The following is a 17,184-nucleotide window of genomic DNA, read 5'->3' on the forward strand; positions in this document are numbered from 1 at the left end:
ACAAGCAGTCCACCCTGAAGCCACTTAGGTAGCCCTCCTTCTGCTGTGCTCCTCACTCAGCCTCTTAGAGACAGAACTCAAGTTCTTCCTTCTCCAGGGAAGCTCTCTCTCCCCACCCTCCCGCCCCTGCCAACCTCTTCAAACCAGACACTTAGCTAATGTCACGGTCACCGCTGATTGAACTGACTCCTCCAAGACAGTGGAAGTGCCAAGAGAGCCAGGACAGTATCTAAGCTCACTGTTATGACCCCAGTGCCTCACTCTGTGGCTGGCTGCATAGAGTAGGGGCTCAATAGATAACTGTAAGATGAATGGAGACATAAAAAAAAAAAAAAGACTGCTCTTGTACTGTCTCACATTCTCACATTGAAATGAGACCAGGGCATTGGCCTGGCCCCTTTGCTAACCCCTCTCTCCCTATACCTGAACCAGGGCTCAAAACTCACTGAACTGAGTAGCATCGGGCTACAGTCTCTTTTTTCCATCCTCCAGTGACACGTGAAATGTGCTGTGGTAGGTCCTCAGTGTCCATCCCCTGAGCATTTGGTTAACACCCCCTCCATTCATGCCAGGCAGACAGGAGGGCCATCCAGGCAGAGAGCTGTCAGGAGGCAGATCACCTTGTAACTGCTGCTACCTCCAGGTGCAAAGGGGCGCCAGCAGCCCATGGGCCCAGGCTGAAGAGCAAGCATCTCAGCTCATCTGGAAAGAGCTTGGGGAGCTGGGGCTGGAGCTGCATCTTTACTGATGTGTGAATATCCATCCGTCCAGAGCCCTAACCATATTGTTAGCATCTCAGAGCTCAGCTCACTAGGAGGATGATTCTTCTAAAGCAGCTCAGCCTCGCCACGGCCAGTGACTGACCTCGGGGAGGTGGAGGGTGGTGGCAGGGAGTGTTCATGTGAGGAATGATATGGACATAGTTTCCAAATAAACAAACACCTGTAAGATGTCACACAAGGCAATCTCACTATGGAGTACATATGCACATGTGCATCTGTGTGTGTGTGTGTGTGTGTGTGTGTATCCTTGTGTATACCAGTGAACAACTAAAAGGCAGTTGGAAGATACTGCTTTTAAGGTAAAATCCAGTTTAAAGATTTTAGAGATATAATCCTAATGGTGAGGTGAAATTACAGTGAGGTGCTAGAGTCTAGTAGACAAAATAAATTGTGCAACTTAGAGAAATCACAGCCTTTGCATCTGTGAAATGGGTTAATACAACTTACATCAAGAGCCTAGAGGAGATCTAAGATAAAATGAGTGCCTAGTACTGCTCTCTAGTTGTTCAATATGTTAGTTACCTTCCCTATCCTTAGCCTATTTCTTTTTTAGGATCCAAGCTGCATCTGCAACCTGCACCACAGCTCATGGCAACACTGGATACTTAACCCACTGAGCGAGGCCAGGGATCAAACCCACAACCTTATGGTTCCTAGTCAGATTCGTTTCTGCTGTGCCATGACAGGAACTCCCCCTTAGCCTCTTCCTTAATCCTTTCTGAAAGAGTCACTAAATCAAATTCATATGTACTTGAGAAAATTATCTTTTAATACGAGTGTCATGTTTGCCTTCCTTGTCTGAAAAGAAATAACATCTGCTCTGCTTCCACTGTACAAATCAAGTGAAAGAGCACTTCTGCTGTGAGAAGCAGTAGAAGGTGTCATTACCTCAAGTGGCTCCATCCAAAGGATTGCAGGTCCCCTCCAGCCACCGATGTGTCAATGGTTAGCAACATCCTACATTCAACCCTCTCTGTCAGTCTAGGGACTAGGCTAGTCACTAACCCAAATTCTCCTGCTCCTTCCTTTAAAATATTGCTTCAATATGCTCCTTCCTTCTATATAATTCATCAGGCCCAAACTAGCCTTCCTAATCAAATGTATTCAATCATGGCAGAGAACTCCTAACCATCTCCTTGAATCCTATTTCTCCCTCTTCTCTAAGAGTGAACAACATACTAAACCAGTCCTTTTGAAAGATCAGATTCAGCTTCAGAACCACAGGAAAAGAGGGATCTCAAGGCAACAAGTAGCATTCATTCATTCATTCATTCATTCACTTAAAAAAACCTTATCATTCAAACAATATTTATGGTTGCCTATTGTTTGCCAGGGAATGAAGAGATGGACAAGACTAGCTCCTTCTTCATTGGGCCAACAATCTGGTACAGGGTGTGACGTGTGGAAAGGCACCTGGGCCACGAGAAGAGATGAGGAGAGTGCAGTAAACTGCTACCCCAGCTGTGCTTGAACAAAGTATTAGAAACATGAAGAGGATGCACCCTCTATGGAGAATGGATGAGCGGTCTCAAGGTGGACAGGCAGACACATGCATAAGCAAAGGCTCAGAGGTGGGGGGAAATGTGAGGGTTGTTCGTGGAACAGAAATCAGAGTTTGTCAAGAAGAGAAGATTTGGGTAAGGGAGAATCTTCCACTGCTTTTACTACTTCATCGCAGCAATTCCCACTTAGGGATTATTCACCATGTTCCAGGCAAGGGCTAGGCATCTTATAAGCTATGAATAAATACCACCGAAAAAGTAGCTCAGGGAGGTTACAGAACTCTTGCAGGGGTGAAGCCAAAGTCTACAAGACTCCAGTGAGATACGAGCTTTTACCGGTTCTACCCGAGAAGTTGGGCACGGCATAAAGTGCCAGGGGCTGGGAGGGTGAGGACACAGCAGGAAATCACTGAATAGGATGGTAACCCTGCAGAAGGCTCCAAGAAGAGTAATCTGGCTGGGAGTGGAGGATGGGGTAAAGGAGAAATGGCAAGAGAGCCAGCCAGGAGGCTCTGCCACCAGCCAAGCAAGAATTCCTGGACCTGAAACGAAGGCGATGGCAGTGGACCAGAAAGAAGAGCAAGCCTGCAGCCACACTGTGGCACAGGATGAACAGGTAATGGACTTAGGGGGTAGGGGAGAAGGTCAAATGATTCTTCGCTGCAACCACGTGACCAGGAAGATGAGGATGCCAGCAATAAAAATGAAGAGGAGAGGCTGACTGGGCAAGTATGATAATCCTTTCCCATACAGGGCAGCATTTGGCCATCCAGAGCAGTTCAGGCAACCCTGGAAATTTTAATTACAGAAAGCCTAAATTCACCCTTTCCAAAGTCATTTTTTAAAAACTGTCTCCAGCAGGCTTTCATGCTGAGAAGCTGACAGCCAGGAGAATATTCAAACTATACCATCTTTGTCACCACTCAGTCATCAAGTATCTTAAAAAGCCCTGAACAATTCTTATTTTACAGTGTTCATCCTCTGTGGGAAAGCGCTGCCTGTGAAGGACAAACTTCTTAGGAGGAGTAAAGAAAAAAAAAATCAATCAACAAGTCATTCCCTTGACTGATCAATAGGTGTCTGTCAGGGAAATTTTACCTCTTCCATTTACACTAGTTAAGGGGGTTCTTATAGCACTGCGAGATCCTCACCTTGCTGAATTTCTCTCTGTGGCAGTTTGCAGCCCCATATGCCTCTCTTGAGTTTCTCCTGACTTCAGCACAGAATTTGAATGTGACAAGTGCTAGGGATGCAGGGGGAGCTACCATCCATAAGTGACACCAAGAGAAGTCCCCCAGAGGGGGTACTGAATGGCACTCCCTCCCTGCTGCAGGGTGAGAACAGACATGTTCACACTGAAGTCACCCATCTGATCTTCCCATGGCCAGGTGGCTTCTCATCAATGAGGTCAAAAGGCACTTTCCTGGGGGGCAGGGAGCCCTTATCCCCAGCTACTACAACGCACCCTTTTAGGAACAAGAAATGGTCTATATCTTGAACTGTGTGGTAGCTGCACGGATGTAAAAGAGGTTAAAAAAAATCATTGAGCTGTAAATGTAAGAAGCATAGACTTTTTTTATTTTTAGGAGCTGTACCTGTGACACAATGAAGTTCCCAGGCTAGGGGTTGAATCAGAGCTGCAGCGGCTGGCCTACACCACAGCCACAGCAATGTGGGACCCAAGCCACATCTTCCACCTACACCACAGCTTGCAGCAACACCAGATCCTTAACCCACTGAGTGAGGCCAGCGATCGAATCCATATCCTCATGGAATACTAATCGGGTTCGTAACCCACTAAGCCGCAACGGGAACTCACAGCATGGGCTTTATTGAATGCAAGTTACACCTCAATTTAAAAGGAAATTAAAAAACAATTATGAGTATGAACTGCACCCTTCCTGAGCCCATGACACTACCTAGCCCAATTTATTTCCTTTAGCACATAAGCCATTGTCTGCAAATAGATGATGTAGCTGCCGAGAAAGGCACTGTCCAACACTGCAGCCAACTAGTCATACATCTATTTAAGTTTAAATTAATTTAAACTCAATGAGATTTAAAATTAAGGTCTTCAGTCACACTAGCCACATTTCAGGTGCTCCACGGCACTATCAGATATGGCTGGTGGCTACTGACATGTACGGTTCATGAATGGAACATTTGCATCATTGCAAAAAGCTGCATTGGACAGCACTGGTCTAGAATATAAGCTTCAGAAGGAAAGAGATCTTGCCTCATTGATACCTAGTCCAAGAGTAGTGCTTGGCACATAGAAGGCACTTTGTAAATACTTGTTGAATAGATAAACAAAGGAATTTTGTAATACCAAAAAAAAAAAAAAAATCACAAGCACAAAAACCAAAACCTGGACGCATCCTAACTGTATATCTATAAGAAATTAGTTAAATAAATTTGGTACATTATATAGGGGAATTCGCTCTAGTCATTAAAGGGCTTGAGGTAGGTGTCTATGTAATGACTCAGACAGATATCCACAATTAAATGAAAAAAACAAGGTTCTTAAAAATACATACAGTGAGATTTCATCTTATTAAGAAACACAAACCAAGAGTAGTCAGGAATGCAATATAGCAAATGTTAATAGCAGTCACTGCGAGACAGAATTAGAGAAAAGAGGAATTTACACTCTAAATTCTTCTGTAATGTTTGAATGTATAATGAGTATGTATTCCTGGAATATTTTTTAAATATTTAAAACAAAATCACATGCAGCCCTCTAAGAACAAAAGAAAAATAAGAAATCCCACATTGCAAGCTGTCCCAGGAATCTCTAGAACATTTCTCAAATAATTACCAAGTGCCAACTTCCTTACCAGCTTTACTTCAATTCATCTTAACAATGTCCCTATAATTAAATACCACGGTCCCTGGTTGAAAATGTGTAATCTAATCATCTGAGAGTTTAAGTAGCTTTCTCGGGGCCACACAGCTAACACACAGCACAACTGGAATTTGAACCCAGCTCTCTGGCTCCCAGCTCATGACATTCTCCCTGGCAGAGACAGGCAAATACCCCCCAAGAGCCAGACCCCAGAGCAGCCCCCACCAAGGCACTCCATCTGCATGAAAATGAAGAAAAGGGACAAGTTACAACAAGGTGCCTGAAATCTTCCAAACCTGAGAGAAAACGACTTTTGCTGATCAGAATGGTTAGGAAATACAGCAAAATGAAGTTGGCTGCTCTCCCCTGCCTCGTCTCCCTAGTGCCCCCCCACCACCACAATTGTCCTTCCCTGAATAACACACACACACACACACACACACACACAGCAACGCCACAAGAATCTGATGCCAACCAACACGTGGTAACTTAAGCATGCTGGTGGAGACTTCCCTGCTCCCCAGCAGATGCCTCGATTGTGCCTTTGTTGGATTTCCAGCCAATCCCCCTGAAGAGGGGTTTTCAGCTCACCCGAGGTATCTGAGCCAAAACACTGCAGAGTCGCCTTTCAGCTCCGTGGACAAGACATTCCAGGCTGCATGCCGGGAGGCTTGTTTAGCTTCACACTTGACACCAATGGGGTGTGTGTTTACCCACAAACACACACATGCATGCACTAACAGAAGCTGTGGCCGCCAACAGAAGCTGTTGCAGTGGCGGTATTTCTAGAAGCCCCCCCCCCGCCCCCCCAGCCCCTGTCCCCAACAGTACTTGAGCAATATGGAGCTATATCACAATGCCTATCAGAAAAAGCAATCTAATTCCTCCTGAGCAAAGTTTCAACCACTGCCCAGAAAATTCAGTAGGAGATGAAATGTAATACTCTATTAAGCCTTATTTTGCCAGCACAAGTGAGGGCTCACTCAAGCATGGAGAGTCATTAAAATGGATCTTACATATATCATTATAAATTTAATAATCGCCATGACGGCTAGAGTTCAAGTTAAAATGAATGTCAGCTGAGCATGACCAATTGATGTTACCCCAGCTGCCACAGAGCCTCACTTGGGGTTATATTCTACTTCCAGAGGCTCCATAGTACATGTGGACCCAACACAGCCAGAGCCAAGAACAGATGGGAAATGCAGACATCCACACCTAGCCAAGGAGAGGCCGTCATAATTGCACATTATCTCGGTGTACCAGCCCAATTAAAATTTTCTACAGTGTCAGAGGTCCCAAATGTTCCTCCGCTAAGTGTCTGATATCAACCTTGGCTCACGCTTAGTAAAAGGCAGTCCATCCCAGGATCTGTTCACATCAATTATTGGTTTCTTTCCCATCACTCAGACAGCTCCTGTAGAAACAGGAGCAGACAGGTCTAGGAGGATATACACAGAATAAATCAAACACCACAAAACAAATTTCACTCCTCTGGGTGCCTCAGATAGTGGGGCAGTCTTCCTGTATTACAGTAAGTGCAGCTTCAGGAGCAGAAACATTTAAGAATAGAGTCAGCATCTGTGTTTTTTAAATATAGTTTATTTCCATTTATTTTTATATTTTGAAGGTCAGAGCAAAGCCCCATACAAAATCCTCTCTCTCCCCCCTCTCTCTCTCTCTCTCACACACACACACACATAACCATCGAAAATTATAGGGAAGAGTTATAAGGTTAGTCTTCGCCTCCATAGGTATTTCACACTAAGAAGAGATGATCTTTGAGACTCGAGAAGGAATATTCCACCTCACACAGAACGGATACCCCAAGTTTTTTCAACCATCCACCATATTTCAATGGAATTATCAGAAATTATTTTCAGATTGACACAGACTCTGGCTCCCCTTGAGCTGAATTTCACTTCAGTCACCCACCCCCCTGGGGCAGGGGCAGGGGGTGCCTAGCAATTCCCTTGAGAGGAAGGAAACATCATTTTAACTTTCTTCTTGGACAACCGGCCACTCAGAGCTACTCTCCATGTGTTTGCCTTTTGAAGACAAGTTGAACTTTAACTGGTAGATGCAGGTCCTGGGTGACTTCGGCTTTCAGACCGATGACAGCAAATGACCTACACTCAATGGGCCTTTTTAAATGGCTTTGACATTCACACAGATGGGGCCAAAGAGTGGAGCAGAATATGTTTTTGATCCATAAACACAAGAGCCAGCAGACCACACGGAGAATAAGTCAAACGAAACCACTGCTGTCAAGAGTACGGTTTCCAAAAGGTGCTAACAGTGTATGAATCCCAAAGGGGGCTTCAGGACAAATAAGCTCATATTTGACCAAGAGAACACCAATACATTTTGCTAAGGCATATAAATCTTTGCCTTTCTAACTCCCAGGGTTGATTATTTTCCCCCTACTTTCTCTCCCACCTTGAACACCAACAAGTCAAGGCTTCAAGTCCAGGACTAGGACCTGGAAAATCAAGAGCCACCACCTTGCCTCCTTAACCAGAGAAAGACAAACAAGCACAATTAACGACAACAACATCAACATGCTGGCGACCACCTGGGTGCCTAGCAATTCCGGGCGCCAGAAGCCAAGCAACAAAGTTCTTACTTACCCTCTTTTGATCTTCCAACCCATGGGTAACCAGTTTTCTCTTCTGCTGTTGGCTGGACTCAGAAACCGATTCCATTTCCCAGGAATAAAATCCCCTCTCTCTGTCAGCGATGCTTCCAGATCCACAGAGAAATGAAATAACCCAAGCAAGAGGGATGCATGCACACGGCTAGACACGGCTCCTGCTGGCTGAGGAAATCCACGCTGCCTTTTCAAAGATCTTCCTGGCTTCTTAAAATCCACTCTCTCACCATCACTGCCTTAGCAATGAGAGCGGCTGCTGCCGGCATCATGAGAGCTGGGGCCTGGGGTTTTATTTCAGTTCCAAGACTGGCTTCCTGAGAGCCCAGAGGACAGATCGGGGCAGAGATGAGTCCATATCCTGGGGCACGTGCCACATCACTGCCCCAGCAATCCTTTCCCTCACTGTCTCCTTGGCACTGATAATTTATATGTCAATAACGATGTAAATGGGCATTTAATCCACCGAGCTGATAGCATCCACATCCCTCTCCGGCAGCCCCTGACTCCCATAAATCACTGCAAAGCTGCTCGCAAAGCCACCCCTCACAGTTCCTGTGAGCGTTCATCACCGAGGCTGCTCCCTTCCCGGGCTGTCATCTTCTTCCACAGAGTAAGACCCATACCTGAGAAGAAAATGGTCAACAGTCAGAACTGCCTTGTGTGAAGGAGAAGGACAGGTTTGAGCTTCCTTGCCCACCATCTGGAGCCCAAACCCAGCAGCAGGGCAGCAATCTTCCTCTAAGCCTCTCCATTCTCCGAGCGCATCCATGGACAGGCACCCTGGGGCCGCGTGGGCTCCCCACTCCTGCTGGGGAGAGACACACAGAGGAGCCTGTTCTTGAAATAAGCAAACGAGAGATAGAAATGAGCTCTCTCTTACACCTCTGTGGGCTGCATCATCATCATCATCATCACAGGAATAAGGCGCCCAGGTATAATAAGACAAGCAAGCAATGGCCTGTGAAGCAAAAAGGCATCAACATTTTCCCCCTCAATTATAGCTGCAGAGGCAGCATGTGGCAGGAGAGACAGCAAGGTCCACTGGGGAAGTGAAAAGAGCAGCCTTGATCATCGGAAGGCTGGAAGGCGACTTTGCGACAGAGCTGCATTCTCTGCCCTGGAACCTGCAGGCAGAGAAGGCACCCAGTCACCTCCAGGCTGACGTCACAGAAGCTCAGAGGGATGGGGGGCGGGGAGGGAGGAGGGACCTCTGCACCAAGGAAAACATCTTGCATGGGATGCACCCTTCCGGGAACCGTCCGAGGGGTGGGAACATATTAGACTATCCCCATGGAGATGCACCAATAAATAATTATGAATGCCTTTTCTCATAACACTAGCACCACCAGGAAAGAAAGAAAAAAGAAGGAGGGGTGGAAGCTCTTTTATTAAAAGGCACTAGTCTCTTGCCAGCGTTTCTAATCAACACACTAGCCATTCCACAATTCAGGCCGCGCCAGCCTCCGGGAGAGCTGTGGCCAGATCCGGCCGCAGCGGGCATCAGACAGAAGCCCTCAGACCCTCCCTTGCAGCTGTCCTGACCGGTGGCTACTCTGGAAGGAGGCCGAAGCCATCCCCTATCACAAAAGGCTTCCGCACGGCTCAATGCCAAAGCAGGTTAAAAGGCAGATGAGGGATTCAGCCACCAAGGGCTTGCGAGGAGGAAGAGAACAGCCTCTCCTGGGAGAGAAGCTGCAGAAAGGCTGAAGGCTTGTCCTGCACCACATGAAACACTCGGCCAGAGGGGACTTCTTCAAGTAAATGGCCAAGTCATGAATGTTCTGAATTTGCCAAGAATTCAGAGAGCAGAATGTCCAGAAGAGAAGCATCTGGTACACCCACGGGTGGCAGACCTAAGAGGCAGCATCGGTGAAGCCCTCTGCTGGCCCAGGAAATAGCCGAGCTTCCAGAGAAAGTGCTCTGGTTGCCCACCACACTGTCTCCACAGCCCCATCCAGAGATTCCTGGCAAAGGTAAAACCTCTAAGACCTATTCTATATAGCTCCAGATCTCAATGCCAACTGGCTCCAAGTATTACCTTTTTCTGAATTGAAACTGAGACTTCAAACTCAAAGACTCAGACAGATCTAGGTTTGAACCTCAACTGTGCAACTTAACTCACTGTGAGACCTTGAGCAAGGAGCTTACCCTCTCTGAGCCTCGGTGTTTTCATCTATAAAGTGGGGATAATGAGAGCACATAGGAGTGGAAAGATCCAGATGACTCAGTGACAAAGAGTAGGTGATCAAAAGGTAACAATTGCTAACATATATTGAATGCTTGCTCTGTGCCGGGCTCTGTCTACTGCTTTACATATTCATTCATTCAACAAATCTCTATCAAGGGCTTGCTATGTGTTAACTATCTTGCTCCAATGAGGGATTTTTAGCCTTGTGTTAGAGATGAGACAACTGATGATGAGGGAGGTCAAGCAACTTGTCTCAAGTCGCACAGCTAGGAAGTTGTGGGGCTGGGATTTGAACCCACATCTGACTGCAAAGTCCTTGCTCTGAGCCACACCTCTTTGGCAGGATCACTGTTATTTGGATTTTCACAAGCAGCCCGAGTCCAGAGTCCACACTTTTTACAGCCCCTGGCTTTCCTCATGAATAATAATTAAAGAAAAACAGCCACTGCCAAAAGGGTCTCCTACTTGGAAGGGCCTTCTCCAGAGGGGCTGCTTCATTCTCAGCTCTGAGAGCAGCTCTGCAGTCTGCACCAGGCCCTAGCTCTCCTGGGTGAGACCCTGTCACATCCCATCACGCCAGCGGGTGCACACGCCCCAAGTGCACACGGGGACAGACGATGTCGCCACGGAAATACCTCCCCATCAGTGGGGAGCCTTTTGTTTTTTTCAGGGAGCCAGTCTCCACCAGTTCTGGGGCTGTCACTGTCCTTGTGCTGGATCCAGGGTAAGAGGGGTACCCACGAAAAGAGCAGAAGCAAAGATGTTCCTCTCAGCTTGCTGCCATATCCAATCCATTTCCTGACTAAAGCGAGCAGACTTCATGAGAGCAAATCCTGATGTAAGAGCTCTGATTTCTCACTGCCCAGAGAAATCTCAGGAAGTTTTAAAAACACACTTGAATTTAAAAAATAAGAGCTGAGAGGCAGGACGAAGAGAATATTTTCCCAGATAGTTGAAAAGTCAATATGCTTGCTGGATTGATCCCTATATGCAGCCACTTAGCAGCAGCTTCTCTTCCGGTGCCCCAAGTCAGCCAGGAGCAGTGCAAGGAAATGGGGAGAAAGGCTGGGCCAGGCTGCACCCTAAGATGGGTGGGGGAGCACAGTAGGCAAGCCCAGCGTGTCCTCAAAGCCCAGAAGGCAAGTCCAGCCATATTGAAGCCATCCTGAACACACTGCTGGGGCTTCCTCCTGCTTAGTCCAACAACTCAGCCTTCAACTTCCTGTTCCACATTGGCCCAAATCCTTCCTGCCTTCTGGGCAATTCCCAGAGGAAAAAAAAAATTTAAAGCCTGGTTTGGAGGAACAGCCCAGAACATGGAGAGCCAGTCAAGGGTTTAGTCTCAGATGCAGAGGCATCCTTTGGAAAGGCCCACTGTGGTCCCTTTCCAAGATAAAACGCCATTCCCCAGTAAGTGCCAATTTGGGATCCCAGGTGCCAAGCAAGCCACAGGCCAGTCCTTCCCAGGTACAATGAATTCCTTCCTTCTGCCTGGGGGTTGGAATTGTGAACCCATTTCATTTGTTTTGGTGAAACCTCCTTCTCAAATTCTCTGAAGTTTGCAAAACTGGGCAGAACCCCTTTGGCCTCCCCCTCACCCCCCCCCCCCACACACACAGCTTCTGCCCCCAGGTGGCTCCAAGACTGGGGAAACTGGTTTCAAACCTGAATTAAAGGTTAGCGGGGTGAGAAAGGGCAGCCCCACCTGTTTCATCTTATAACTGGAGTTAAGCTTCGGAAACCAGGGTGTATCCGTCTATGGAATGGTCTAATTAACACTCATCACCAACACAGCATTTTTAATTAGTCTTCGGTGCCAATAGGGGAAACGAGGAGCTTCTCGGAAATGAAGCCTTTCATTAATCAATCAATAAATAAGTTATGTAAGAAACAGTGCCAGGGAGGCATAGTGGTTTCCGGGCCGGGTTTTTGTTTTTGTTTTTGTTTTTTCTAATCTGGGGGCTTTTTTGCTCCCAAAGGGAGCCGGCCAAGTCAGCCACTCCTGCTTAAGCTGCCAGAGAGGGCTGACCCATCCGCCAACCCGGGCGCCTTTATTTGCGCACCGCGAGCGAGCGGAACGTGCTCCCGCCTCCTCCCTGAAGAAAAGAAAGGATTACACACAAAAATAAGTCACTAGGGCCCCAGCTGGGCGGCGCGAGCTGCTGCTGCCGCCGCCGCTGGAGTCCCTTTACCGGCAAGAAAGGAGCCGGCTCAGCGGAGCGCACACCCGGGAGGCGCCGTGGCTCCGGGCGCTTGGGCGCCCCCTCCCCGCCCGCCGCCCTCGCCCTCGCCCTCGCCTCGCCACCCGCGGCTACCCGGAGCGTGGGAGAGAGCGAAGCCCGGCCTAGTTGCTCCTGGCTCTGATCCACCTACACACACACACACACACACACCCCACACACTGAAATGGACAGTGAGGAGACAAACACAGACGACACAGGCATAGTAGATACTCGCAAAGGTCCATACACGCAGACTTATGCATACACACACATACCTACAGAAGCTGAGATCACACACGAGGATGCACACCCACCCAAAGAGGGACGGGACACGCGCAGACAGGTACCAGACTTACATTCAGAGACAGAGGTTCTATAAAGCAGAGGCACAAACACACATGCACATACTTAGATACACAGACAGGCATGCAGAGAAAAGAGATACAAACCCGAAAAACACGGAGAAGCCGACAGAAGGATCCACAAACAGCGATACTCAGACACAAGCACTCGGAGAGGCGTTCACAGACACCCACGCCAACAGCAAACACTGAGGGGCCCAGACGTGAGGCTACACCCAGAGATCCAATCATGCAGAGGAGGAATCAGCCACAGAGACACACAAACAGAAGACAACAGAAACACAACACGCACAAGATATACTCAGCCTCGGGCACGCACACCCGGAGAGACACACACCCACTCTGCATGGGGGCGTGTGCAGTGTAGGAGAAAGTGAGCCCCGGAGCTGGAGGAACCGCCTCGGAGCACCGCGCCGCGCGCCCCAGCCCGCATCTGCCGGAGAAGACTTTGCCAGCGTATCTCTGAACAAGGGCCCGCCGGCCGTCGGCGTGCATTGGTCGCTATGCGTCCGCCCGCCAGGTTTCTGTGCTGCAGCCACGCATCCAAGGAGGCCCGGGCCCTCGGCAGGGTCCCGGAGCGGAGGTGTGGCCCCCGAGCCGCTCCGCGCGGGGCCAGTCCTCTCCCAGCCAGCAGTCCCCGCCCAGCCCGGCCCCGGAGGCCAGCACAGAGCATCCCCAAGTCCTCTCCTCCCTGCTCGTCCCGTGGCGCGGCAAACTTTCCCCCGGCGGGTTCAGACGCCCGCAGCCAGGCCCAGCCCTGCCCGGGGGCAACGGCGTGGGAAGCTCCTACCTGAGCCCACGCGGCTTAGCGGAGCCGCCGCCTACAGCCGGTCTCGCACCCGCGCTCCGGCCCGCGCTGCTCAGCCTCGGCCGGCGCCGCTGCAGCCGCTCCTTGCCCTCCCGTTACCCAGGAAACCGCCTCCTCCTCCCTCCCACCAACCAACCAGCACCGTTCACATGGCGCCTCACAGCCAATGGGCGGCCTCGCCATTCCGGTCCCCTTCCCGGGTCCCGAGCCTCTTCCCAGGCTAAGGGACCGGACGAGGACTCAGGGATCTCTGGAGCTGCTGCTACTGGAAGATGTGGTCCCGGGGGCCGGAGAGAGTCATCTGGCCCCTTTGTCAGGACCATTCTTCTGCGGGACAGATGTAACTGATACTTTAAGGGAATCGCACATCGCTGGAAAACCTGAGTCGGAAAATGCCCCCTGGCACCTACTTCAGCCTTCCACTAGAACCAGAAATCCTTCGGACGGGGAGCTGTCCAGCCTTGAACACATCTCTCCATGGAACACTTGCAATCTCCCAAGGCAATGCTCAGTGTGCCTTCTCTCTTGCAGAGTTCTTTCCAACATGGAACTGATCCTGCCTCCAAACCAAGACCCATTTTGGCTCTCTTGGGCACACAGAACAAGGCTCCACAGCTAACTAACAGGCAGGCCTTCAGAAACTAGAAGGCCACACATTCTATTCCCCTGGTGACCCTTCTTCAGGAGGTTCTGCATTCATCTTCTGTCTTTCCCCAGAGCCATTTTGAAATCCTAGAGGATTGTGCTCAGCTGTGCCCCTTTACCCCTCTGCCAGGTGTCAGTCTGGTATACAAGTGCCCAGGTGGGAAGAACCTCAGGATCCCAGCACTATTTGCGTATAAGAGCTGAACTGGTAAAAACAAAATATTTTCTCATCTCTTCAACTGAGGTCAGTCCCCCCAAAATGGAGTAAAACGGGAGACAGGCATGTCTGGAGAGACACTAGGGTGGACCCTTCCTATTTCATCCTTCAATCAAAATTTGCTCCATCACATGGGGCATCCAAAGCGAGAAGGCAAGGAGTCTTACTGGTCCTGGCAGGAGGGTGGTCTGGCCTTTCCAAAGCCTACAGATGCCACCAGGCTGTAGGATCTGTCCATAGCCACAGGCAAGTCTCAGAACCACCTGATTAGGACCAAATGCACCCAGCATTGTCAGAGTTCTGTGGACCCAGGAGCTCAAGACACAGACCAAAAGAGAAGGCCAGTCCTGGTGCTGGGTCCCTGGTGGAGGGCCGGGAGGAGATTCAAGCTCAGGAAGAGAGGTGCAATTCCCAGGTCTGGTGATGGCGAGGGGGCAGGAGCCTCCTCTTACTGCGGTAAGAAGACTCAGCTGCAGGATGGCAGGGGTGAGGCAACTGCAGTTGGGTTGGAAGGGTACCTATGTGTGAAGTGTGCTCAGTGCTCACTCCAATACATACGCACATGTTACACTCCTGGTTCCTGTCCCATAGGAGCCCATTGAGACTGGCCACGAGACAGAACTGAAAAATGAAAACCATACCACTTCCTTAGCCAATTCTTGCAAGTCTCTCTGAGGTCGTGCAAGGAATACAACCAGCAGGAGAACGTTAGGAGAGTAACATCATGTACCCAGTTGTAGAGAGTGTGATAGAACAACACACAGACCTGAGCCACACAATGTGGGCTGGAATCTCCTCTCTGCTTTTTCTCAGCTGTATGATCTTATCTCTGAGCCTCCATTCCCTCGGCTCTAAAATAGGGAAGCTAATAGTCTCCCCGACAGAGATGTTCTGAGGATCAGATGTGATCACAGGTGAGAATATGCTTCGTAAGCAAGAAGGACCTTGCAGAGAAGGGCTTTTACAATAAATCCAGTTTGCCCCTGTAATGGTGAGTTTTATGTGTCAACTTGACTAGGCTATGGTACCCGGTTTGAGTCAAATACTAATCTAGATATTGCTACAAAACCATTTTTTAGAGGTTATTAACATTTAAATCAGTAGTCTTTGAATAAAACAGATCACCTTCCATAACGTGGATGGGTCTTATCCATTTAGTGGGAGGCCTTAAATGAAAAGATTGAAATTCCCCCTAACCACCACCACTATCACCCCCAACTCAGGAAGAAGGTTCCTGCCCCCAGGCTACCTTTGGGCTCATGACTGAAACATCAGTCTTCCCTGGATCTCGAGCTTGCCATCCTACCCTCCAGATTTGGACTTGCCAGACCCCACAAGCACATGACCAATTCCTTCAAATAAATCCCTATCTATCTATCTATCTATCTATGGGAGAAGATAAGAGAAAGAGCTATATAGATGAAGATATACCAGTATATAGATACTTATCCTATCCTTTGTTTCCCTAGAGAACAGTGACTAATGCTGCCCCTTCCTAGAATGATGATTTGCCAGGCAAATCCAAAGAGAGGAAGCAACCAGGTGGCTGGATTTGTAGCCTGATTATGAGCCTACACATTGTTGATGTATGTGTGTTTGTTTTCCCAGTCTGGGCCAAGTGGATGTTGACTTATTTTCACAGGTGTTTTTGATCCACCGCTCTACACAACAGTCTTTCTCACCTGCTGGAGGTGGGCTTCACAGGGAACATTTCCTACAATAGTTCCCTTACTCTCCTGCCACTATGCCTCCTGCCCCAGTTCCCACCTATACACTAGGATCCAAAGACAGAGCAGTTCTGATCTCTCTCTTTCTCATACACACAAACACACACACTGGAATCCCAAATGAGAGTTGTAACAGCAAAGACCTTAACACCTACTGCCATCTGCAAGACCATTTTTGCCTCAATTAAGAATGCACAAATTTTTAAATATCATATCCAATCATCTAGTTAGGTTCTTAACCCCTAATCTTCTCCATCACCTGAAGAAAGGGTTATTTCTATTTTACCAATATATAAAAGCAGGAAACAGAATATAGCCAGGAATCCCAGGGACTAGAACTCTAAGCCTAGGGACTGCAGCTGTTCCCTCTGTCCTGTCAGGACGGGCTGCACCTGCTCTTACCTCCCTTTCTGCTCACTCGCCTTCGTGGCCTAGCATGGCTGCAAATACCCAATAATACCCTCTGGAACGTAGTTCAAATTCTCATGAAAGATTCTGATTGGTCACTGACCTTAGGGTCAGATCAGGGATCTATCAGCAGTAGCAAATACTAAAGATACCTTTCCATGGTCGGACAACGTCAGACATTCGTAGCACACAGTGAAGCGAAGCCATGCAAAGGTACTTACATAACAGCTTGAGTCCTAATACTGATCCTCCTGCACCCCAGTTTTCTTGTTTTCCACAGGGCCCATGTTGCCCTCATTCAGAGCTACGGGATCCCTGAAGCAAGTGAATTGTGAAACACTTTAAAGCATGTTCTATTTTTCTATAATTAAGGAACTTCTTTCATCCAGTCTTGAGAAGGCTGGAGGGCAAAGTTTCTGGACTTAGGCTCTGGGCAGCAGGCAGTTCTGGTAGATTCAGCGAGACAGTGTCTTACACATGGGGGACATCAGAGAGGTGGCACTGTAAGTGCAAAAAAGATTCTTCTCTCTCATCTTTAGTTGTCTGTGAATTGAACTTAGGGCCATTTGGCCAGCAGAGCAGGAAAGAAAATGAGAACTGTCCCTTTCCACCTTTTCTTTTAGGACTGGTGAATTTTCATTATCTTTGGGGACCCAACTCTAAGAATTTTCCCCCAAAATCCTGGTCAGAATTGGTTGTTCTCTTTTCTGGCATCCCATAGCATTGTGTACTCTTCTCTTTTCTAGCATCTGTGACAGCATAGCCATCTCTTTTCAGGTTTCTCTCCCTGACTAATCATTCATTCCTTTATCATTCACTCAACCC

The 17,184-nt window shown here is 48.5% G+C and overlaps 1 protein-coding gene across 3 annotated transcripts in view; it reads right to left on the reverse strand.

The window, feature by feature from the left end:
* NAV2 (neuron navigator 2) overlaps nt 1-13,448 on the reverse strand; it is an 819,601-nt gene extending 806,153 nt beyond the window's left edge. For 2 of the 3 annotated variants that reach the window (XM_021085311.1, XM_021085309.1), the window contains exons 1-2: nt 13,345-13,448; nt 7,760-8,405 (exon numbers count right to left, since the gene is read on the reverse strand). In XM_021085311.1, the coding sequence (XP_020940970.1) occupies nt 7,760-7,834 (75 nt within the window). In that variant the 5' untranslated portion in view covers nt 7,835-8,405; nt 13,345-13,448. Of the gene's footprint in view, nt 1-7,759; nt 8,406-12,846; nt 13,144-13,344 lie in introns of those variants that run through there. The other variant, XM_021085312.1, reaches the window with a different exon arrangement.

The sequence above is a fragment of the Sus scrofa genome, chromosome 2 (genome assembly GCF_000003025.6).
Source record: "Sus scrofa isolate TJ Tabasco breed Duroc chromosome 2, Sscrofa11.1, whole genome shotgun sequence".
Taxonomy (NCBI): Eukaryota; Metazoa; Chordata; class Mammalia; order Artiodactyla; family Suidae; genus Sus; species Sus scrofa.